The 25,536-nt window shown below is 47.0% G+C and overlaps 1 protein-coding gene across 6 annotated transcripts in view; it reads left to right on the forward strand.

Annotated features, from left to right (window-relative positions):
• The window catches only part of CELF6 (CUGBP Elav-like family member 6), a 30,025-nt gene extending 5,459 nt beyond the window's left edge, over positions 1-24,566 (forward strand). The window contains exons 3-13 of one of the 6 annotated variants that reach the window (XM_032342534.1): positions 7,556-7,604; positions 19,356-19,484; positions 19,584-19,663; positions 19,837-19,980; positions 20,118-20,250; positions 20,334-20,483; positions 20,669-20,731; positions 20,983-21,063; positions 21,150-21,293; positions 21,922-22,077; positions 22,946-24,566. In XM_032342534.1, the coding sequence (XP_032198425.1) occupies positions 7,556-7,604; positions 19,356-19,484; positions 19,584-19,663; positions 19,837-19,980; positions 20,118-20,250; positions 20,334-20,483; positions 20,669-20,731; positions 20,983-21,063; positions 21,150-21,293; positions 21,922-22,049 (1,101 nt within the window). In that variant the 3' untranslated portion in view covers positions 22,050-22,077; positions 22,946-24,566. The remainder of the gene's footprint in view (positions 1-7,555; positions 7,605-19,355; positions 19,485-19,583; positions 19,664-19,836; positions 19,981-20,117; positions 20,251-20,333; positions 20,484-20,668; positions 20,732-20,982; positions 21,064-21,149; positions 21,294-21,921; positions 22,078-22,945) is intronic. The other 5 variants (XM_032342536.1, XM_032342535.1, XM_032342537.1 and 2 more) reach the window with 5 other exon arrangements.
• The last annotated feature ends 970 nt before the right edge of the window (positions 24,567-25,536 follow it).

Raw genomic sequence — 25,536 nt, forward strand, 5'->3', positions numbered from 1 at the left:
TGGGCTATCATGAGGATTAACTGAGGCTTAGCAAGTACCTGGCACAGAGTAATATCTCAATAAATATTACTGTTGAGGTGGGGACAACCACCTTCAGATTATTAAGAGGTTTTGGTTTACTGCGGGTGGTTCTAAAGGGCAGGATCAGGATCAGTGGATATAAAGAACAGACACTAATTTCAGCTCAGTACAAAGAAATCACTTTTCTGAATCAGAGCTGTCTAGCAATGGCACAAGGTTTGCCTAGAGCTGATCAAGCTGTTAGTGGACCATCAGTTCATAAGACTAATCCCAGTAACTGAAGCAACTTGAGCCTCACTCTTGAAGACTCAGCATTAAGTAACACCAACGTATTATCCTCACCAAGTCTCTGTGTGTAGGCTCTGGAGTCAGACAGACCTGGGTATGGATCCAGGCCCTACCACTCACTAGCTCGGTGTATGACCTTGGGCATGTCCTTACTTCAAAGCCTAAGCATTCTCATATGTAAAAACAAATTCATAGAATAGTTATAATAATTAAGTGAACTAACTCACATAAAGTACTTAGCATAGTTCTTTGTAGACAACAAGCAATAATATGGGTTAGGTGGTGGTGATGGTAGTAGAAATAGTAACAGCAGTGTTTGTAGGGGTAGTAGTATAAGTTATTACTCATCCAACCATGGGAGCAAATGACTTCTGCTGCTAAAATTGAAAGTCACTGAGACAAACTGTAACATTCCATGTGGGAAACAGCATAGAAAGGTGCAGAGACAGAAGGAACAAGATGGGTGTGAAATGGGGTTGGGAGTGTGGAGGAGGGCCCATGTAAGCATGGGCCAGGCCAGAGAGAAGATCCACCAGAGGGCAGTGGTGGAAGAGGAAACTCTGGATGCCAGGATGAGGGACTTGGACTTTATCTTGAAAGCAATGGGAGCACTGAGAAAATTAAGATGAACTTTGGAATTAAAAAACAAAAGCAAAACCAAAAAACCCTCTTTGACCAGCCACATGGCTCCACAAAGGGAGGACTGAATGAGGCTGAGGGCACCTGAGATAAGAGCTGTGAGGCTCTGGACTAACAGAATAATTTCTGAAGGAGAAAAGAGAAAAAATAGTAACTAGCATTTGTTGATTCCAGACAGTGTTCCTAGCATTTTGCACGTTCAAAGTCATTTAGTCCTCTAACAAGAAGGTATTATTGGCCTTCCCATTTTACAGATGAGGAAACTCAGTCAAAGGAAACCAGTGACTTACCCAAGGTTATGAAGCTACTAATAGGAAGACCTGGGAAGATGCAGGTAGTCTGGCTCCAGAACTCATTCACTTAACTACTACACTATTACCTGGGCCAAGCTGGTGGCAGACAGGTCTAAGGTTCTGGAGGGGATGATGACTGGGTACATCTGCCCTCTCCCACCATTTCATCCACAGGCTTCCAACATGGCCTGCCTTTGTACTGCCAGGATTGGCTTTATTCACCCTCTCCAGCTTAACAAAGTGAAAATTAATATTTAATTATTCTCCTAAATGAAAATCGATGGCTCTGTTGGCCAGCCCAAGCAATGTCCATGCCATCAATCTTTCCTCTGGGCCTGCCAGGGGCAGCAGCAGCGTTAGTCACCTGGCCTCAGGCCCATCAGCATGAAGGGAGGAGGGTGTCCAGCTCTCTGTAGGCACTGGGTCCTGGGCACAGCTGCCATCTGCTGGAGAAGCAGGGGAAGACTTTAATCTGGGCTCCTGCTAGAGACAGGCAGGATTGTCACCCTGGGAGCTGTAAAGGTTGGGGTTCCCCAAAGAGAAAGCCTGAACCTCTGGGGAAAATTTCACAGTATCTACTGGACTGGGATCTCCCTTTTGCTCCCCTTCACATGCCCCTGCTAGTTTCTGTTACCTATCAAAACTTGGCTCCCCGCTCAGGATTTCCTTTAAACCTGTGCTCTGTCCCATCTTCTGTAGCTTCTTCTTCATAAAGCTGAAGCTATGTCTTGCAGCCTCATTTTAGGCTGCAGAATCCACCTAAAGAAGGTGGGCCCAACCCTAGCCCAGAAGGTGCCCTCCCCCCACTTGTCTCTCTCCCTGCTCGTGACTTCCCTTCCACTGGGCATTCGTCCCTTCAAACACTGTGAAGGAGACAGACAACTGCGTGCATTTGCTTTTGCAGGTTGTGCCCTGCACAAAACAGCTTGTGCAGAAAGAGCAAGTGGGGGGCTAAAATTCATCCACGCTCTCCTGACCAAGCCATGCACATTATCACAGGGCTGTGTCAGCCCAAAGGAAGAGGCACTTTTTTTTTTTTTTTTCAAATTCATCCACAGAGTCAGGGGAGTGCTTTTTTGTAACTCACACAAGGCACTGTATGTGCTAGCAGCTGCCTAGTGAGCAAATCAGAACTTTGCCCTCAAGGAGCTTTTTCCAGCCCGAAATAACTCACTGCATCTCAGTGCAGTTTACACCTGGGCACATAAAAGGAGCATCCGGAGTGGAGAGAGAGGAGATGCTTCACAGAGGGAATGCTACCCGATCCCAAATATGATCATATTTCATCACATCTGAGGTTCTAGAAAGCTGAAAGACAAGACGACTTCTGGGATTCTGGATACAGTGTGAGGACTGGCAGGGAAGGTGTCCAGTGAAGACAGCCAAGGCTCTATGTGAATGAAGAGTATTGTGTCTCTGGGGCAGCAAGGGAGGCAAAACTCAAAGGTTTGGACTGCCAGTCTTAGAATCTTGGGCCTTATCGGGAGGTTTGCAATAGGGAACCATAGGTGGATTTTATTTTTTTTAAAGATTTTATTTATTTATTTGACAGACAGAGATCTCAAGTTGGGGGAGAGGCAGGCAGAGAGAGAGAGAGGAGGAAGCAGGCTCCCTGCCAAGCAGAGGGTCCGACATGGGCCTTGATCCCAGGACCCTGGGATCATGACCTGAGCTGAAGGCAGAGGCTGTAACCCACTGAGCCACCCAGGCACTCCCATAGGTGGATTTTAATCAAGGAAGAGTGAGGGACTGGTTTTAAAAGCTCACTTCAGCTATAGTATGATGGTTGGGTTAGAGAGGAAAGAACACTGGAGGCAGATGATCCATTAGGACACTGTTGCTTGAATGCAGCTGAATGAGTATACTGGCCTAGCTTTGGGGATAGGGCAGGAATGGGGAAGAGAGGACAGCCTTGAGAGCTATTTAGGATATCCATATAGATTCTAGAACTAGTGGGACTTGGCAGTGGATTGGATTAGAAGAGGGGGTAGGTAGAACAAAGAACTGAAAATGGTGAAGTTTTTTTTCTCTGCCTCTCTCTTCCCTGCATCCATGTCACCTCTCTTGGACACACCAGTAATTCTGATAAATATTCTTCCCATGGTGGTGGTTAAGAAGTTGAGGGCACAAGTGCTCAGTGTAAGACGCAGAAGTGTCTTGATGGACTCAAGTCTCACCCCAAAGCAGGAATTTTAGGCAAAACAAGCAGGAAAAAGGGGTAGGGCCTTGCCTTCCCTTCTACTCATGGGGACCAAAGTACCAGGGTCTCATGTATGACTTCACTGCCTCTAAACTTTTCCACTCCACTGCCTAGGTTCTTCTTTCTGCTTTCTGACATTCTCTCCCTTGATTTCCCCACCAGGTCTGGGCCCTGAAGCAGACGTGGGCCTGGACTCTATCTGGGAAACTTTCAAGTGAATAGGTACTCAGCCAAGGGCAGGAGCTCACCTGAGGTCCCAGGACAAATTCTTGGCCAAGGATGCAATTCCCCTTATTCAAAGGGGAGCAGAGATTGCCTCACCCTACTTCCACATCCCTCTGCTGGCTGTGGCAAGAACGAGGCAGGGCAGGGTTGCTTAGGCAGTTCATGCAGACAGCTCTTTTTTTTTCTCCAGTCATGCAGAGTGTACCTAAATTCCAGGTGTCCTCCCTAACCACTTCCCAGTGGGGACCAAAGAAGAACCACTTTCCCCAACTCTGTCCTCATCCTCTTGGGCTCCTCCCCTGGGACTTCCCCTGCATCTCCAAACTCCCAAACTGCCAAATCCCTCAGCACCTAAGCCATAAACCTAAAGGTCAGCCACTATTTCCTTTTCTCCCTCAGTTCCCACATCCAGTAGAACTTTAGTCCAGTTAATTCATTCTAAACATCTCCTGAATCTGTCCATTTCCTTTTGCCCCGGTCCAGGTCACCCTCACCCCTTACCTGTATCACTGATCTTCCCACCTCTAATCTTTCCCTTTCCGATCTTTTTTTCAGCATAGTGACAGCTCATGGGATCTATCCCCATTTAATATCCTTCTCTGGATCCCTACTGCCTTGGAAATACAACAAAGCCAAAATTCCTTGTTTTGTTTTTCACAATTCCTCCCACCGTGGTCACTGGCTACCTTTTAGTTTCATACCCTTCCATTAAAAACAAACAAGCATACACAACACTGCATGGTAGGATCATAATTCTCCCTTTTACTAATGTGCATACTAAGGCTCAGAGACCTTAGAGAAGTTGCCACTGATGGAGCCACAATTTAAATCCACAGCCATATGACTCAGAAGCAATTTGCTCTACTCTGGCTACCTGAATCCTTGCTCCTTCAGACTTGCAGCTTCCTTTCTATCCCCCAGCCATCTGGAGTGCTAAGCCGCCAGCTTTATCTCTCTCATTATCTCCACATGGCTCATTGACCCCAGTTTGCAAAGTCCAGGTCAAACTTTGCCTCCCCTGTAAAGCCTTCCCTGTATCGACCTCTCCAGTTGGAGTCAGCCTCTCCTGCAGAATTCTACCTTGAACTCCTCCTAAGGCCCTGGTCACTCTATGCCTCATTCCTTGTGTTCATGTCTTAAGAATGGAGTTGAGCAGCACAATGCAAAAACATGGACTTCAGCATCAGACAAACTTGGAGACAAATCCCAGCTCAACCACTTACCCATCCTGTGACTTGCACAAGTGATTTATCCTCCCTCAGCCTCAGACTTCCCATCTATACTATGGGGACAATGGTATTACCTTGCAGAGCAGTTGGAAAGAATTTAGAGACAATGTATGTATGGTCTCCCAGAAAGGGCACGGTACATAGTGGGCTGTGGGCTCTTACAAAATGGTGGCGTTATAGTCCCCTCCATAAGTCATCGAGGACAGGGTCTCAAGGGTCATTGTTGTCTTCCATGAAGGGCCCAGGCTGGGGCTTTTCAAAGAGTTCAGGAAATGCTGGCAGCATGCCCGAACAGTGGTAAGCTTAGGTGCCAGACTCTGAGGCTTGGACTCTGCCAGGTCTATGAACATGTATATTTCACCTAATGCCCACTCTCCATTCAAGAGTTGGGGAGGGTGGAGGGGGAACGGGGTGTCCCCTAGAGCACTGATGAGATCCATCTCTCCAGAAACCCAGCCAGGGAGGCAGCTGCCATGGAAACCACTGCTGTCACATGTGCTTGTCACTCTAGGTTCCAGAGAGAAATTCTCAGGATCTATTTAAGAACTAATAAAATAATGATGGTCTTGCTCACCCTCACTGCGCCCCACCCCAGGCTTCTAGCCCTTTTTCCTTCTTCCCTGCCACACTCCTCCCTGCCTTTCCTGTGTTCCTTCCTGACCTCTTATCCCTTCGTTTCCTTCCCATATCCACCAGTATTTCTCTCTTTCCTTGCCCCTTTCTGGGTGTGTCTCTTTCTCTCATGATTTCTGTCTTCTTATGTCTCTTCATCTCTCCTTGTTTCTCTGCTCTCCATGGCTCTGTCTCTTGGTCTCTCCTCCACAATCACAGGTGGCCATGCCCAGGGACGGTTCCCGTTCCTCCTGGTCCCTGGTCCCAGCCAATCCAGACCTGTCCAGCTCGCCCTGATCTGCTTGGATTGATCTGTCATCCCCTCTAGACTGCAGCCTGAGTCCTGTCGGTGTCTCGGCCCCCACCCACAACCTGGTACACTGCAGGGGCTCCACTGCCAGCGGGTGGGTGTGTCAGAGCGTATAAGAACCTGAGCCCTGGGTGGGAGGGGGATTGTGCTGGTTCAGGCCTGGCCTGTTTTCCTTTCTTTTCCTTTCCTTTCCTTTTTTTGTTTTTTGTTTTTTTTAAATAAGCCCTCCCCAGTTCCCCACCCCCAAATTTGATCCAAAGGAAATTGCTCAACTGTGACTGCCAGGGCGTTACCATGGTTACTGGGTAGCACTTGTAGCTATGGTAACAGGAAGCTGCCTGTTGTCTCGGCAACGAGCACATTGGTAGAGGATGGAATGGCCCTGATTGGTGCAGAAACAGTGCATTTCCTGAAGGGAGGGGGTCAGATCATCACCTTCTCAGGCCAGATGGGCATCAGTACCCCTTCCTCCATGAACAGGAAGGCCGCTGTTCTTTCCTCCCGGCACTCAGCTGTCTGCCCCCAACAATAATTCCTCACATCCTACGCTCCCAGCTTTTGGCAGTTTACAAAGACCTTTTGCGTCCCCATTATCTCATGTGATCCCCACAACACCCATGAGAGGAAGGTGAGATGGGGATTCAATCATGAATTCTCTCAGGGTGGTTGGGGGATGGGAATGTGTGGGAGTGTATGTTGAAATCACCTAGGAGCTTTTGCAAATTGTACAATCCCCCAACCTGAGAGTCTGGTATGGTTCCCAGGTGATTCTTATCCACCCTTATCAGGGAACCCCTGAATTAGAAGGTGAATCTGGTTGGTGGGGGGAGGGGATAAAGGGAAGAGTCAAGTTGCTTTCCAGGTTTCTAGCTTGGATGACTGGAAGGATCAGGTCGGGGCAAAACGATAAGCTCTGGTGTGGGTGTGTTGAGTGGAAGATGCCAACGGGACTGTCCAGCATGTAGCTGGGTACATGGGTCTGAAGCTCAGGAGGGAGGTGTGGGCTGGGGAGGCAGAGCTCTGAGTCAGACCTGCGGGGATGGTAGCTGGCTGCGGGTGTGGGCGAGACTATCCAGGAAGAATGGGAACAGTGGGATGAGCAGGGCCAAGGATGGTACGCTGGAGAACGCCAGCACCCTCAAGGGAAGGGGGGCCCAGGGAGGGAACTGAGGGGGTGAGTGTAGAAACTGTGGCGACACAGAAGCTGGGGAAGGTTTTCCCCCATTTAACACATGGACTCTGCGAGAGGGTGGCTTACTCGAAGTCATACAACCATGAAAAGGCAGAGTTGGGGTAAGCAGCACTAAGTCTGATTCCCAGATTGTTTAATCTAAATGACATATAGAATTATATTCTGTTTTAGTACAAAACACAAATCTTCAGTAGCAATCCCACCCTCCCACCCAAATCCTCACCCAAAGCCTGTAAGGAGGTCTAGGAGCCAGAGGGACAGGCCTCGCATAGTCATCCCAGCCCAGAGCCAAATCTCTTTAGCAGCCACGGTTCATCCTGGCTTGCCACCAAGCTTCCTATCACCCCACCATCCAGGTTTCCTACCTTCTGAATTTCCCAGTTTAATGAAGAATCTTGGAGAAAATCTATAGACCACCATGAGAGTGGTGGAGTACAGAGTTCAAAGGGCACAGGGCTTAGATCCTGAGGCATTGAGGGGAGGAGAAGCCCGGTGCCAGGACCAGGCAGTCATGCTGACTGGGTGTGTTGGTCCAATGTCTTTCAGATGAATCGTCCGATCCAAGTGAAGCCGGCTGCCAGTGAGGGCCGAGGAGGTAACTTCCCTACGTGACAAACCTCAGGGTATCACCTATGTAGGGGACGGTGGGCCTATTCCTCGAGTCAGTCCTACCCATGGTTTATTTACTAGAGCTCCCTTGGGTCGGTCGAAGGGAAAGTGGGTCTCAGAATTGCTCAGCACCAGAAAGAGCTTAGTCTTCCCAGCTCAGTCTGAGGAGAGATGGGGTCCCAGGGCCCCTAGACTCCAAAGAAGCAGGAAGAGACTGAGAAGATGCTGGAGATAAAGGAAGGGGAGCTCTTATCACCTTGCCCTGGAGAGAGTTCATTCCTGTTTTGTCAGATGTAACTTCCAGATTTGCTGGAAAAACCAGGCTGGAAATTTTTTTTTAATATATATATTCTTCTGATCAGAGAGGGCTCTGTCCACTCTGGATTGGGACCACTCATTTCCTCACTGTAATTGCCTGGTTACTTATGGTAAAAGACGAGTCTGGTAAGACAGACTTTGCAGGTCATATGAAGGAATTTGACTCTGCAATGAGGACATGGCAAGTCTTTGAAGGTTTTTTTTTTTTTTTTTTAGTAGTACTGTTTCCTGGAACCAATGCTCCTTAAGAACAGGAGGGGTAGAAAGCCTGTGCTTTTTGACAGCCAGCTACATTCTAGCCAGTTTCCACACTGGAAAAGTGATGCTAGCTTTTGTTGTCAGTTCTTTGGTATCTTTCCCACCTTTGGGTCTTAGATCATTCCAGGATATCTGCCTAATGCCCTGATGTCTGCTGACTCTCTCCCTTGGATAAGACTCTCTCCCTGCCTTACCCAAAATCAGTCATGGCACTGTTAGGTGGAACAAGCTTCCCACAATCAGGGAGAGAACAGAACCCAACTGACAGGCCTTTACTAACGTCTACTAACTGTGTGCATCCTCTCAGACTTCATGCTCACTGTCTGTACTTATGAGGGGCTCTGGTAGATTCATGGGTCCATTGTGGAGTTAAATCCTCTATGAAACCCTCCTTTATCCTTTTAGATGATCTGACCTCTGGTCTCTGATTCTCAATTTGAGGCCAAGGTGTTACCACTTCTACTTTGCCTTGAAGAGATATTCCCAAGTTTCCTCCTCCCCTTAACACATGTCCTCCTTTCCCACTTCATTCTTTCCAGACAGGTTTTTGAAAAGTTCCAGCTTCCCTACGGAACCTCTGGTTCACTTGTCCCAAGAATTTCTGCCTTTTGGGAAGCTCTGTTAGGTATCAAGGCCATTGTTGGCCATTGTTGGACCTCTTCTAAGCCTTGTCCACAAACATTAACTACTCCATAGCTCAGAGGCTAGCTTAGAGCACCTGAGTGAGCTAAGAAGCAGGCAGGTTGAGCCTGTAGTTTATTCAACCATCCAACCAACATCTTCTGAGTAACTTACTCCACATTAGGAATAGAGATGTGAGCATCTTTCTGTGAGCATCTGTGACCTGGCATCTGGCCTCACTGAGCTCTGGAGCTATGAGGGGATAGTAAATAAGAGGTTACTATTCAGTGTGATCAGTGCTTTTCAAGTCCTGGAGGGACTGTGGGCACAATAACAAGGGGCATCTATCTTAGTCTGGAAGGTCAAGGTGGACTTCCTGAGGTAGTAATATTCAAGCTGAGATCCCAAGGATGAAAAAGTTGTAGTCAAATAGAGAAAGAAAGGAAGAAGAGAAAGAGTAGTAGTCAAATAGAGAAAGGAAGTAGTAGTCAAATAGAGAAAGTCAAATAGAGAAATAGAGGGAGCAAGTGCTTAGGCAAAGGGAATAGCATGCACAGAGTTCAGAACATGATGCAACCTGGCTCTGGTTCAGGAACTAAGTTCCCAGTGCTGGGGGCACTCTTGCTGTCTGGAATCCAAAACATCTTGTTGGGGAGAGGGCAGCTCTACAAAGCATGCTTCTGATGTGGCTTCTGCTTGGCCTGGTCCATATGTCCTTATCATCTGGACCCCACGCAGTGGTATCAGCCAGAGTTTTATCATTACCCTCCCCTTTTTGCACAGAGTTTTCAGGTGTCATGTCATTGACAGATTCTGTACCCACCTATATACACCTGTTCAGATTCAGAGCAGCTCAGGAGAGCTGGAAAAGCAAATCTAGCTGAAAAGAGGACTGCCTGGCAGTACAAGTCATAATTTTAGTAGTTACGTTTTGCACAGTTTTTACGTAGTTACGTTTGCACAGTTTTAGTAGTTACGTTTTTCTTGACAAGTGATGGCTCTTAAAGGCATCCGTGAATAATCCTTCTTGCAGGTTTAGATGACCAGATCTCTCAACTCTTCCCTGCTCCCACTCAGAGCCACCAAATGTTCCCTGCTACATCTTCAGGAGAGAGGAGGCATATGTAATAAGCCTTGCAAAAACAGTTGGGCCTTTAAAATTTACAAGTATTTAACTACCAACTGATCTGTGTTAGATAATCTTGTTAGTAATCAAAATGTGTTCCTTTTCTTCAATGTTATATATTTCTTCTTCTTTTTTTTTTAAAAAGATTTTATTTATTTATTTGACAGAGAGAGATCACACGTAGACAGAGAGAGAGGAGGAAGCAGGCTCCCCGCTGAGCAGAGAGCCCAATGCAGGACTCGATCCCAGGACCCTGAGATCATGACCTGAGCCGAAGGCAGAGGCTTAACCCACCGAGCCACCCAGGCGCCCTTATATATTTCTTCTTAAGTGAATTCAGCTTTCTGCTGAATTTTAAAACAAAGTAACGCTTTAGAAACTCAGCTTTTTAAAATGGTACTGAATTTTGCTTCTGAAATGTAACATTTGACATCAGTGTGGGACAGCTTGCCCTATTCAAGTCTTCTGTCTGTGATCCCATTCAATAAGCCTTCAGAGTTAATGATCACACCTGTCCTAATATATTTATCCCTATAAGATTGCATGTTTTTTTTAATTCCTGAAATTAAATCCCTTAGTTTACAATTGAATAACAATGATTTCTATATCTTTTAAGAATATTGGTATCTACATTATATGTTTATTAAAAAATTTTAAAAAAGAACACTGGTATCAATGCAGATATAATCTAAAGGGTATCAAGGCAAACAGTATAATCTTCCAAGATTCCACTATTTTTTCTTCCAGAACGGATTATTAGATTTCCATCCCCCTCCCTCAATAAAACAGGGATTTCCAACTCAAATGCTACAGGAGCCAGGTAGATAACTTTAAATAGATGAGACTGTCATGATTTAATTACAATTTATATTTTAATTATATTAAATGTTGGCAAATGACTCCACTTTTAAAAGTTGACCAGCACTGCAGAACTTAACCAAACTTACCAGTTTTGCTTCTTCGGCCCAAAGACTTCCATTCCTCCCATCTGCATATGGGAGGAATCTATTGTGCACCCATGAGCTTTTAATGAAAACAGCTACTTTACATTATCTTTCTTGAATTTTGATGCCAATGCAGCAGAGTAGTATACCTCTTATTTTAAATCAATAGACATGAAGTTTATGGTTGAAATAACCTGTTTTAAACACACTGTATGTGTATCACTTTTAGAAGTTACTGGTAACACCTGTACATTCGATACTTACAATGCAATAATAGTACCAACACAACAGAATCTGCCTAATAGAAGGTGCTGGAGTCCTCTTCTTCCATGGCCATCCTCTGCAACCCTGATGATGCTCTGAGTGTTAGATGTCCATCCAGGTCTTCATGGACTATGTTATAGCAGGCTTTTTTTTTTTTAAAGATCTTATTTATTTGACAGAGAGAGAGAGAGAGAGAGAGAGAGAGAGAGAGATAGCAAGAGCAGGAACACAAGCAGGAGGAGTGGGAGAGGGAAAGCAGTCTTCCCACAGGGCGGGGAGCCTAATGTGGGGCTCGATGCAGGGCTCTATCCCAGAACCCTGGGATCGTGACCTGAGCCAAAGGCAGACTCTTAACCATCTGAGCCACCCAGGCGCCCTATAGCAGCCTTTTCGTGATCTCAGCTTGTTCCCGTAATTTCTGCAGCTAAGTTCCATGCTGTTTATGTACTTCATACTCCATGCCTATATTTTACATCCTATGGCACTGAGTGATACTCTTAAAAGGAAAATGCACCTAACTGTCCAAACGACCTGATATCCTAATTATAGTAAAGGCACCCATTTCTACATCAAAAATGAACATAGTGCCAGAAACTTTTCTCCTCAGCATCTGGATTTATTTGAATGTAAACATTAAAATGTTTGCCTGGATGAAAATTCAAGGGTTGTGTATTTCAAAATGTCAACGTCAAATTATACGAGGTCAGCGACCCCCAAATCCTTCAGACATTGGTCATTAAGTCTCTTTTACTTGCTGTTCAGCATGGAGGCTGCAGTTGATTTTTCCTAACTCTCATGATCCCTTCTATGGAAGCACAAAAAATAAGATTAATGGTAGGCACCAATCTAATAGGAAAACTATTTTTAGTCCCAAGGCAAAATATTCAAAGTCACTAAAACTCCGGTATAGGGGCGCCTGGGTGGTTCAGTTGTTAAGCGTCTGCCTTTGGCTCAGATCATGATCCCAGGGTCCTGGGATTGAGCCCCACATCAGGGTCCCTACTCAGCGGAAGCCTGCTTCTCCTTCTCCCATTCCCCCTGCTTGTGTTCCCTCTCTCGCTGTCTCTCTCTCTCTGTCAAATAAATAAATAAAATCTAAAAAAAAAAAAAAAGAAAAAAAGAAACTCCTGTATATTTTTCCCTCTCTTTCAAATTTCATAACATAAAATCAATAAATTCATAAATCACAATAGTGACTGCTCTGCTCGTTCTATTCTCCAACCTTGGCAGTATTCTTTTTACCAAGGATATTTTTCCCCCAGGATGCCTGAGGTACAGGTATCAGCTAAGTAATCAACCCGTGCACTCTTTCCACTTTAGTTTTTTTATACTTTAAAAACAGTCTCTGAAGTGAGTCATTTCTTTTTCAATCTTGAAGTTTGGCTTTACTGAAGAGACCAGTTATCTGTCATCACATCAACCCTCCCATCACCAACCTATAATGAATGGTTTAGGTAATTTCTAACTGGATTTATATGGTTTTGTTTAAATATTAGCTCAAATTTTGAATAATTAATATATATAATTATTGAACAGATGAGTCATGTTTTTTATGTAATTTTATCCGGGATTCTACTTCATTCGGGATTTAATGACTAAACTTTGACTTAAATTTTAAGCTAGAATTTTCAGAATTTCATTAACACTGGGACACATTCTCTGATCTAAATGAAGTATGGATCTTGGATACAACCGTTCTGCCAGTCAGTGGACACGCTTATCTGTCTTTGATCCTTATACTTACTTAATTCTATGAAGTACTCTTCCAGGGAAGACTTGACTGGATAAGTTTCACAGTACTGCTTAAGACTACTCAAGTTAAGGTTTTACTTCCTGAAATTAACTCTACCTCTGGCAGGTGCCTCCCGTCAGCTTGACTCAGAGCAAATCACCCAAAGATTATTGTTAACACTTTTAGGTCATGGCAATGGCTAATACTCACAAGCCCTTTGGGTTCAGGTATACAGCCTGCAAAAGGAAAATGAAATCTGGAGGCTGAGATTCTTTTCTCTTGGAGGAACTTGGAATCTTGGGCTCGGTCTACCTTTCTTCCTTAACTTCCCGGTTCTCCTGGATCAGAATGAAGGGACAATAGAGTCTCTGTTCTTCCTTGGTCTGTGTACCTAGTTTTCAGCCCTCCTTAAAGATCTCCTTCATTTTCAAAAATTATAGTAAAATAGGCATGACATAAACCTTATCACCTTTACCATTTTTAAGTGTACAGTCCAATAGTGTTAAGTATATTCACACTGTTGTGCAAACCATCTCCAGAATTTCTTCCTCTTACAAGGCTCAAAATCTGTACCCATTAAATAACTGCCTTTCCCCCCTCCAGCCCCTAGTAACCATAATTCTACTTTCTGTTTCTATGAATTTGACTTCTCTAGATACCTCATATAAGTGAAATCATGCAGTATTTGTCTTTTTGTCACTGGCTGATTTCACTTAGCATGATGTCCTCAAGGTTCAGCCATGTTGTAGCTTGTGTCAGATTTTCCTTTTAAAGGCTGAATAATATCCCACGGTATGTTTTTATCACATTTTGTTTATCCATTCATTGTTTGAAAGACATTTGAGGGGCATCCACCTTTTAAGTGTTGTGGGTAATGCTACTGTGAACGTAAGTGTACAAATATCTCTTTGAAAAAAAAGTATCTCTTTGAGACTCTGCTTTCAATTCTTTTGGTTAGAATACCCAGACCTGGTATTGCTGGATCGTATGATAATCCTATTTTTAATTTTGGAGGGAATTGTCATTCTGTTTTCCACAGTGGCTTTTCATTCCCACCAGCAGTGCACAAAGGTTTCAATTTCTCCACAGTCTTTCCAACACTTGCTGTTTTCTTCTTCCCCTCCTCTTCCATCTTCTCCTCCTTCTATACATTTTCTTCTCCTTCTTACTCTTTTTTTTCCCTCCTTCCCCTTTTCTTCTTCTCCTCCTCCTCTTCAATCTTCCCCTCCTCCTCCTCTTCCTTCTTTTTCTCCTTCTTCAACAGTCATCCTTATAGTGTAAGGTGGTATTACGTTGTGATTTTCATTTGTACTTCCTTAATGATTAGTAATATGGATCATCTTTGCATATGCTTACTGGCCATTTGTATATCTTCTTTGGAGAAATGCTTATTTAAGCCCTTTGCCTACTTTTTAATAGGATGATTTGTTTTCTTGTTTGAGTTGTAGGAACTCTTCATTTTGGATATTACCAGATTTTATTTGGATATTATCAGATACATGATTTGCAAATATTTTCTCCCATTCTGTAGGTTGTCTTTTCACTGAGTGTGTCTTTTGATGCATGAAGTTTGAAATTGATGTAGTCTGGGGTACCTGGGTGGCTCAGTGGGCTAAGCCTCGGCCTTTGGCTCCAGCCAAGGTCTCAGGGTCCTGGGATTGAGCCCCGCATTGGGCTCTCTGCTCAGCAGGGAGCCTGCTTCCCCTCTCTCTGTCTGCCTCTCTGCCTACTTGTGATCTCTTTCTCTGTCAAATAAATAAATAAAATCTTTAAAAATTTTTTTGATGAGGTTCAGTTTACTTTTGTTGGCTGCGTGTTTGGTGACACATTTAAGAAGTCATTGCCAAATGCAAGGTCATGAGGCTTTTTCTCTGTTTTCTTCTAAGAGTTTTATAGTTTTAGCACTCATGCTTAGGTCTTTGACTCATTTTGTTCATTTTTGTATATGATGCAAAGTAAGGGTCCAACATCGTCATTTTGCACCCACTTTTCTCAACACCATTTCCTGAAAAGACTGACATTCTTGTCAAAAATCATTTGATCTATATGTGAGGGCTTATTTCTGGCCTCTCTCTTCTTTCCATTGGTCTGCATGTCTTTCTGCCACTGTCACACTGCTTGATTACTGTAGCTTTGTAGTAAGTTTTGAAATCTGAAAGTGAGATCTCCAACTTTCTTCTTTTTCAAGATTGTCTTGACAATGGGTTCTTGAGACTTGATATGAATTTTAGGATGGATTTCTCTAGTTCTGCAAAAAATGCCATTGGGATTTTAATAGATATTTCATTAAATCTGTAGATTTCTTTGGGCAGTAGTGATATCTAACAATATTAAGTCTTTCAAACCATGAACACAAGATGTCTTCTACCTATTAGTGTCTTTAACTTCCTTCAGCAATGTTTTTTTTTTAAAGATGTTATTTATTTATTTGACAGAGATAGAGGTCACAAACAGGCAGAGAGGCAGGCAGAGGGAGAGGAGGAAGCAGGCTCCCTGCTGAGCAGAGAGCCTGATGTGGGGCTGATCCCAGGATCCTGAGGTCATGACCTGAGCTGAATGCAGAGGCTTAACCCACTGAGCCACCCAGATGCTCCAGCAATGTTTTATAGTTTCCAGGATACCAGTCTATTTGCCTCCTTTTTAAAGTTTATTCCTAAGGATTTTATTCTTTTTGATGCTATTTTAAGTGGAACTGCTTTTTTAATTTCTTTTTCAGATTGTACATTGCTAGTGTATAGAAACACAACTCATTTTATTTGTTGATTTTGTATTCTACAATTTTGCTGGATTTATTTATTATTTCCAGCAGGGGTTTTTTTTTGGGGGGGGGATTAAAGCTTTTCTTGATGTTTATCAAATCAGGCCAGAAGACTCTCTTTGCCCTGGCTATTTCCTCATTGACTTTCCCAGGTTCTCTTGGCTCCTTATGCTGGAGTCATTACTAAGAACATCAGGGGAAAGATGCTTTGCTCCATATGCTGCCACCAGCAGGATCCCTGGGTTGGTATCTGGACTGAAAAGTAAATGAGTATTTTTAGGATGTATTTGGTGGTTGGTACCCCAATGCTGAAACTTCATTCCTACACAGTCCCTACAATCATGGCATCCCACCAACAGGAAGGTGAATGAGTATGAGAGGCCTAGAAGCTAGAAACTCGGCCCCTCAGGAATTCCTTTGAGCCGACTTGAGGTAGAGCCTCTTTTCTTGAACGGCATCTTGGCGCCTTTCCTGAGGAAGAGGGAATGGACTGACTCTGACTCTGATCTCTCAATCCCATCATTTGCTATTAGAATCCCTGACCTATATGACCAGCTGCACAAGGCAGCTTTATGGAGCTGGGCCTCAGGGGCTCAAACAGCTTGGTTTGGGTTTAAAAAAGCATTTGGTAGAAGAGCAAGGCATACACATTAGTTGACAACAGGAGAAGGCAATTATACCATCCGTCTGTGTTTCTATCCAACTATGTCTCAATTCTACACTAATGCTATCTTCTAATTCCTTCCACTCCAGGAAGGCTGAGCCTTCTTATTTGATATTCCCAGTTTTCTGGAGACCCACCCAGGGGATGATTTTATTCAGAGATTTCTGATCCATTTCTTATAGAATCTTCTCTTTACCTAAGTGGTAGAGTTTGAAGTAGAGGAAATTGAATTACCTGGGCTAAATCCCATCATCACCTCTCTCTGGGGGCACTGACCCTCAGAACCTCCAGGGCTGTATATTTGGGGGCTAATCTAGGAGGTCAAGCCTGTACTTCTCTTAGACAGGTCTCCTGAGAAAATTATCCCACCATTTTGGGATCACCTGAAACTCCTGGTCATTGTGACCTTGATCATCCTGTTGCCAAACATTACCAAGCTCCCTGTAAAGTGGCAAAGAGAATACCAGCATTCAAGGTGATACCTGTGAAACAGGCAGTATAGAGCCCAGCCTATAATGCAGCCTTATTTCAATTTTAAATTCTGTATAGCTCAGTAGTCCAGGACCATAGGGTCTGTGACTTTTCATGGAGATTAAAATTCTTGACTGGGCACTGGAAAAGAAGTATCAGAGAATTTCATGGTCTGTAGAATGAGCTTGAACTAACCACCATCAGCGGGAAAGAGCAACAAGAGGAAGAGCAGTTAAAGGATCAGACCACTGTCCACACAAACCTATTTCCTGCCTTGGGGGCTCCATCTCAGTCTTGACATTTCACTTCCTACCTAGGGCTACCTGGATGCTGGTCCCTGTGGCATGATATCTTACCTAGGAGACACCACCATCTTGCAGACCCTATCCAATGACACAGCTGCACTACAAATTAGGGTATTATTAAGCCCTCTTTAAGCCTTGGGACTCCAGAGGCCATAGGATCTTCTTTAGCTCCTCTTAAGCCTTTGAGAGACACACAGGCATGCTTTAGAGTCACAGCTCAGAACAATGACACAGTCTTCTGAAATTTGATTCCCTGACCAAATGGGGCCTGTCTTCCAATGTCAAGGCAAAGCCACTAGCAGACTGATCAAGCAATTTTTTCTTTATCTTTTTGGTTTCCTGAAGAGAGTGATCTCAGATCTCTCTGCATATACCATGTGGAATTCTATGCATTATATTTTCAGTCAGTGGCTTTTAAAGAACTTTCCTTGCAACCCCCTCTAGGTGGTACTAGGAGAAGATGAAGCAAAAGGAACTTCAGCCCCAACCCCACTCCCCACCTTTCTGGTTTTAGTCAGAGCAGTTCTATTTGTCTCTCATTTTTTAGCTTCATCCTAATATTTTTGTTAGAACAACAGATTCCGCAGCTTTTTTAAAAGGTTGGGAAACCAGTGATCTGTTCCAAAAACACTATTTTGTGGCTAACATTCCCAGAAGTGAAGGACACTCACTGACTGTACTCTCACCACATCAGATGGGCACTTCCTCTAAGATTCCAGCCACAAGTACATTACATATCCCTTCCCCCTTGAGATCACTGAGCAGTAATCCTCTGGAGAGGAGGCAGGATTCTGTTGAAACATATTCTGCTCATCCCATTTAACCACAGCCTCCACCCTCCTCACAGACACAGCACTGAAAGGCACTTTAGGGTCCCTGGGCAGCCTAGGCTGAATCCCACACCATCCAGATAAAATATGGACACATACATAACCCTACTGGAAAGTCTGTCCACTGCTAACTCCAGGCAGTCTGTTCTTCCTTTTCTTTGCCACACTTCAGTCTATGACCCTCACCAGCCTTGTCTTCCTTGGACTCAGGATCCAAAGATTCTCCACTGGCCTAGCCAAAATTGTCAAGGAGTAAAGGAGTTTAGGATGGGTTTTCTTGGGCTCCAGGATCTGAAGGTGAAGCCTGAAACCAGATTCTCACCTGTTCCTCTCCCCAAATCTGTTGCCTGCATGAAGCCACATCCTATTTCAGAGATTTATGTTGGTGCAGAAAAAAACAGGACTTTGACACCAGGCCGTGTGACCTGGACCCCTCTATCCTGGGTTCCTGGACAGTCTCCTGAGGCCTGACTTGCTAGATGTGTGACTAAGCCCTGGTTTCCAGCCCCAGCTCTCCAGCTTTCTCCAAGGAACACTCTCCCAGAGGAAGAGGGAACAAAGGGAGGGATCAGAATTGTTCTCAGGGGCCATGCAAGTCTACAGGCAGAACTTGTCCTTCCATAGTGTGAACACCTGGGGAAGGATCAGGGCAGAGCACAAGGGAAGGCAGAGAGGCGGCAGAAGGGCTCACTGAAGGCCCTGGAAGCTCAGTTGGGGAATGAAGCAGTGGAGGTGGGAGTTAAGGAAAGGGGTCAAGGGCTTAGTGATTGTAGGGGGGGGAATGCTAATGTTGGAGGCTCAGGAACCCAAGCTTCCTGCCCTCTTTAGGCCACTGGGAGGAGCACCCAAGTTGAGTTTGGTGCTAGGCTTAGAGATTCATCATTCCCAGCGCTCAACATCTGGGAATGAGGCAGTACGACGAGACAGCTGTTTTCTGTGCTGTTTTTTGTCCCAGAGCCCTCCTTGATTTGAGCAGGAAGGGGCATTGATGGTGCTGCCTCAACCTGACTAGCAAGGGTGTGCTTTTTTTCTCCTAGTCCAATCTGAATACAAAGACCTTCACTGAGGACACCCCCTCCCCATAGGGCTAAAACGGTCCAAAACCGCCTTTCCCAAACTTTCAGAACAGAAAGTTCAAAAATAACAAACGATGCATACAGGGCTAGTACCCAACCAAAGACATCACTGAATCACTTTCCACAAGAGCAGCAATCAGTCTTTCTTGTTCCTTCCCAAGACCCAGGTTTTCATGGTGGATCTGGGTTGAGCTCTTTTCCTCCAGATCTGTCTACAGATCATTCTGCTCCTCAAAGAAACCCACCGTTATAGCCCCAGGGCCTTCTTACTCCCTATAACTCTTCCCAGAGCTGGACTGGGGTAAGCTATCTTAAGAAGGTAGTCCAAGAGGACTTAGGGTCTCCAGATCACTCCTGGATTTGTCCCCAGAGGACCGAAAGCTGTTTGTGGGGATGCTGGGGAAGCAGCAGGGTGAGGAGGACGTCAGACGCCTGTTCCAGCCCTTTGGCCATATCGAGGAGTGCACCGTCTTGCGAAGCCCTGATGGCACCAGTAAAGGTGACTTGAGCTGACCCTGGAATTTCCTGCCTCATTCTGGGCCACATGACCCTTTGGCCCCTGTGGCCTGAGCCACCCAATCCTTCTATTCTGCCCCAGGCTGTGCCTTTGTGAAGTTCGGGAGTCAGGGGGAAGCTCAGGCAGCTATCCAGAGTCTGCATGGCAGCCGGACCATGGCGGTGAGGGCGGGCACCTGGGGCCCAGGGTGAGGCCAGTGGGGTGGGGACGGGCTTTTCCTCCCCACGTGAGATCAGTGCCCCAGCAAAGAGCCTGATGGGCGAAGCGCTTGGCCTAGGGCCAGGGCTGGGGTCTGGACTGGTCACGGCGGCCTCCCCTGCCCTGCCCTACCCAGGGCGCCTCGTCCAGCCTCGTGGTCAAACTGGCGGACACAGACCGGGAGCGCGCGCTACGGCGGATGCAGCAGATGGCCGGCCAGCTGGGCGCCTTCCACCCAGCACCGCTGCCGCTGGGGGCGTGCGGAGCCTACACCACTGCGGTAGGTGCCTGACACCAACCCCCGTTCTCAGGGGACAGGGGCCTGTGTGCGCCTGTGGACCCGCCCCAGAGGAGGCCGGGAGCCGGGGCACCTGCCCACCGCTGGTCCTACACACCTGTCTTTCTTCCCTCCCAAAGATCCTGCAACACCAGGCAGCCCTGCTGGCAGCGGCACAGGGCCCAGGCCTAGGCCCGGTGGCCGCAGTGGCGGCCCAGATGCAGCACGTGGCGGCTTTCAGCCTGGTGGCGGCGCCGCTGTTGCCCGCCGCAGGTACTGTGCTCAGGAGCTGGGCGGCGGCTGGGACCCCACAAGGCAGGGCTGTGGCCTGACTCTCCAACCTCCTCTGCCTCCAGCAGCCAGCTCCCCGCCTGGCGGTGGCCCAGGCTCGCTTCCGGGTCTGCCAGCGCCCATCGGGGTCAATGGATTTGGCCCCCTAACTCCCCAGACCAACGGGCAGCCCGGATCTGACAGTCTCTACAATAACGGGCTCTCCCCTTACCCAGGTGGGCCCTCCGCTCTGCCCAAATCTCCCCGAAATGGAGTGGGGAGCGCGGGGGGGGGGGAGGGTTGGGGGGAGGCGGCTATGGCCTTGGGAAGGGACTCCTCTTTCCCTGCTGCCTCTCACAACGTCGCTCCACCTCCCCACCCGCCTGCCTTCACCGTGGGCCCCGCGCCCCTCTCTCCCCAGCCCAGAGCCCTGGCGTGGCTGACCCCCTGCAGCAGGCCTACGCTGGGATGCACCACTACGCAGGTTTCACTTGGCGCTCCGCGGCCTGGGGGGTTTGAAGGGCCCCAGAAAGGAATAGGGAGATTTTGGCGGGGGTGGTTAGGCTCTCTTTGAGTCGACCCTCCCATCCCCCCACCCCTGGGCCCAGAATGACGTCTCTAAGGGGAATTACTTGGACTGGGCTGAATTGGTCCAAGATGGCTAGGCAAATGGGGACATGCTTGGTTGGGGGATGGCTTCTAGGTGTCACTGCCCACTCCCACCTCTGTCTCCAGCAGCCTACCCATCGGCCTATGCCCCAGTGAGCACAGCTTTTCCCCAGCAGTCTTCAGCCCTGCCCCAGCAGCAAAGAGAAGGTGAGAGGCAGGGGGCTGGAGATCAGGGCCTGGTGGGGCTCTGCTCAGGGTCCCTCCCCTGAACCAGTCTGTTGCCCTTCCTACAGGCCCAGAAGGCTGTAACCTCTTCATCTATCACCTGCCTCAGGAGTTTGGTGATGCAGAACTCATACAGACATTCCTGCCCTTTGGAGCTGTTGTGTCTGCCAAAGTCTTTGTGGACCGAGCCACCAACCAGAGCAAATGCTTCGGTGAGCTGAGGCCCAACCATGGGCCCCTCCCACTCCTAACTTTGAGATTCACTGCAGACCCTAAGCTTGTCTGTCCATAAGTCAGTGGCTCCCAGAGACTGAGCATATGGCAGAAAGCAGGCTCATGGACCAGTGACTAGGCTAAGCCCAGCCCAAGATCAAGTCTATTTCAGGTTCACCCAGAAAAGTCAGGTGCCTGGAAGATGCTCAAGCAGGTCAGGCTTCAGAGTCTAGAAGGGCAGGAAGAGTAGGAATCTGAGGCAAGAGATCCCCTCCAATCCCAGCTGCAGTTTAGAGGACCAGAATGGGTGCTGAAGAGGGAGAGAATACAACCGCTGCCAGGGAAATGACAGGGAAACACTCCAACCAGTACACTCCTCACCCTAACACACATACCTCAGAATTGCCTCCTGTCCTTCCAAGAATTACACCTGTAGGAGACTTAGGCCGTTTGCCTTTGTATGACTGTGTGTTTGTGTGTGTGTGGGTGCACGTGCAAACAATGAAGGTTGGAGGGGTATATGTTTGGAACTGGCCTGAGGGGACACGGGCAGAAGGGACTGGTCAGAGAGAATGGAGGCCCTGCCAGGCCGAGCTTCCAGCTGACCTCTCTGCCCACGCCCCCTAGGGTTTGTTAGCTTTGACAATCCAACCAGTGCCCAGACAGCTATTCAGGCCATGAATGGCTTTCAAATTGGCATGAAGAGGCTCAAGGTCCAGCTAAAGAGGCCCAAGGATGCCAATCGGCCTTACTGATCTTCTCTCACTGACCAGCCACAGAAAGGTAAGTCCAGGGGTGGACCCTAGGCAGACGGGGCCCAAGTGACAGAGGCCCTGTCAGCTTTGATGTTCCTTTTGAGATGTCAGGAGTACCCGCCTCTGAAAAAGTCTGGGAGAGAAGAGCCAGAAGTTAAGGAGGGATCCTCAGTTGGAGACTTTGTGTTTCTCCTTTGGTCCAAGGATGGAGATAAATTCGACACCATCCTGCCCCCACAGTCTGGGAGAGGCAGTTACGACGTCAAGATCTAACCAGTTAGTTCTCCTCCAGAGGTGGCCACAGGGGGGAGTAGAGAAGCTGTGTGTGGGGAAGGGCAGGGGGGTGGAGAATGAGGCCAGAACAGTTGTGAAGGCTCATGAGTTGAGACTTTATCCTGAAGATGGTAGGGAAACATTTGGGGAGTTTAAGCAAAGAGGGGATAAGATGCAGGGGCTGGGCTATTGGCAGAGAACCTGGAGATGAGGATACAAGCAAATAAGCTAAAGAAGCAGGATCTGCAGGGCCTGGGGGTGTTGGGGAGAGAGCTGACAAGCTCCCTTAGGTTTCTGGCAGGGCCAGCTGCCTGCACCTTCTAGAGATTTGCCATCTCCAGAGGTCCACATGGCCCGGCCTCACTGATGCTACCCCAGGGGGCCCTTTAGGGAGGCTGAGGGGCTGGGGTCATCTTCCCAAGAGGCCCCAAGGTCACTTCAGTGGACCAGGGTGCTGCCTTGACCCTGCAGCAGCTCTGTTCCTCAGGAAGAGAGGTCAAGCCACTCACCTGCGATGTCATTGCTGGGGCAAGCTGCTCTTTTTGTCTTGCCTGCCAGAGTGAGTTTTGCCTTTTTTTAATTTTCTCTTTCCTCTGTCCTAATCAACAAATCCCCAACAACAGAAACTGAAGAGTGAGAAGAAAGGAAAGGAAAAAGCACAGAAATGCTTGAGCAGCCCTTCCTGAAGGAGCAGCCACGGATGGAGGTGGATCGGACCCCAGGCCGGCGCCTGGGGCTCAGGCCACATTAAGGATCGTTTTCATCAAGTGGGTTGTCCCGTGCCTGTGGCTTAGAGCGCAGGCTGGCAAGGCAGCTGGGGCTGGCTGAGGACTGACTGTCTAGGGGAACCAGCAGAGGGCCTTGGGGGTGCCAAGGGCTTCTCTGCAAGGGAAGCCCAGATTTACTTCTTTCAAAATCATATCATTCCTTAGAGTTTAGGGACCAAAGGACTATTGCTTTTTTAAGAATATAAATATATCTATATAAATTAAAAGAAGGAAACAGAAAATAAAAACAAAAGAAAAGGAAAAAACCACAAGAGAAACAAAAAGACAGTATAGAGTCTCATACAAGTTGCCTTTAAATATCCCTAGGAGACAGGGTGAAGGAGATCCATAAAAGCCCAGCCTAGGCAGAGGGAGGCTGTGGAAAGAGTGTTCTGTGTCTCATTCCCTCTTAAATCCCCCCCCCTTTTAAAAATAATGAAGGACTTAACGTCTAGGGGTAGGCTCCCATGCAGGCAACAAAGAGAGTTATGGAAGCAGGGAACCCACAATCCCCCAACTCAGAGAATATCCCTGAAGCCAGGAGGAGCTCTGGCCTGACCTGGCCTTTGCCATCCTGAGGGGCCCACTGGCCAGCAGGAGTGTCCTTGACAGCCTTTTCCGTGGAACCACTGCTTCCCCAGACAGGAAGAGGGAGTTTTAACCACCCCAGGATTTCCCTTTCCCATCTGGATAGACAGAGGCCCTGCCTCTGGCTGAGCCGAGACACCTCCTGTTTCCCCTCACCTTGAGCCAGTCCCAGTGTCCCCTTGCTCCAGGCCACCTTCTGTCTCCAAGTCTATGTTTGCCCACCTGTAAAGTAGATCCAGGATATACCTAGAGGGCTGTGACAACAGACTCGGAAGATTTGCTACTGTATATACTGCCATTGAGAAGGGGATCATTTTCAATATGTAGAAGCTTCAGAATTTAGAGGTCCCTCTTTACCCAGGACCTGGGAGGGAAGTAGATGTTTTGCCAAAATACTTCTTCATTCCTTTAAAAAGTACATCTTTCCTATGCAAGAGTGTCTCACATGTGCTTATCCAAGGTGCTTCTAGATGGTGAGCAGTGTTCAGCTTAGAAGTGGTGTGTGCTCTGTCTGTCTTTGTCTCTCTGTTGTATTCAGTGGGTGCCATATAAAACTGATCAATGGTGGTGCTTCCTGCCTGCTTCTGTGAGATGGGCAAAAGATTCAGCTTAGAACACCATGACTCACCTTGCCTTGGTCAGCCTGTCCTGGGCCTGTAGGGCCTTGCACATATTTTCCCCAGGAGGTTAATTTCCCCTCCACCTCATAGACATGGATCAAAGTAGTATGGGGCCCCAGCTGTGTGGTGGGCACTCTGATCCCCAGATGTCGCTGAGGCTGGAGGCCTCTGATCTGCTATCACATCAGGTAGTAAAGGAAAGGATGTGGGGGTGGGGTTGGAGGGTTCCTCCTTCATAACAGTTTCTAAGAAAACTTGTTCCCACCTGTTCCTCTGTCTTTGACTCGTTTTTGGAGGGAATGGGATGAAAAATAGATATGGTAATGATAACACCAGGTAATGTGTAATGTATATCAACAAATTATTTCCAATGCAGAGGGAAACAGTGTTGAGGGCATCATTACACCAGCACAATGCTGATACCTAGACTGATCACCCTGGACACAGGAGGACGTGTGGAGTACCCCTGCCTTCAAACAGATACTCACATGGTGGCAAAGAGGCCTTTCACTGCTAGGTGCTAAGCACTTTGCTAGGAGCTGGGGCTCAGGCATGTTATACCTGCCCAGAGTTAGTGGGAAAGACAGATCAGTTAGGAAGTTATAATCCAAGGCCTCACAGGGTCTACGATCACAAGCAGAAGAGTATCTAATTCAGACTCAAATAGAAAGGGAGGTGGGAGAAAGATTTTGTAACGGAGTTTAAGGAGAAAAGGGTCTTCAAGGAGGCACTGGGACTTTGAACAAAGCTGTTTGGACAGCTGCACCATTTTGATAAGTTACCTTTCTTACCAAGAAAAAATAATGATTACCATGTATTCTGTGCCAATTACGTGGGAGAAAAGGGGATGAAGACATCTCCATCCGGATCCTTAACTCATTACACCAAGTCATATCAAGACACTTGAACCAAAATGGCACTTCGCATTTTGCTTCATGGTTAGGGACTGACAGACTTTGTGTCAAGGCTGCAGAGGGTAGCAGGGTCTGGATCAGGGGCTGGGAAACTGTAGCCTGTGGGCAAATCTGGCCTGTAACCTGTTTTGTATGGCCTACAAACTAAGAACGGTTTCACTTTTTTAAAGGGATCTGAAAATAAAACAAAAAATCAATGAGTATGAAACAGAGACCGTCTCTGCTCCCACAAAACTAATTTATCTAGTCCTTTAGACAAAAAGTTTGCTGACCCCTATAAGATCATGCAGGACATGTACAATATCCAATCAGTTTGAACAATATA

The sequence above is a fragment of the Mustela erminea genome, chromosome 5, assembly GCF_009829155.1.
Source record: "Mustela erminea isolate mMusErm1 chromosome 5, mMusErm1.Pri, whole genome shotgun sequence".
Classification (NCBI taxonomy): Eukaryota; Metazoa; Chordata; class Mammalia; order Carnivora; family Mustelidae; genus Mustela; species Mustela erminea.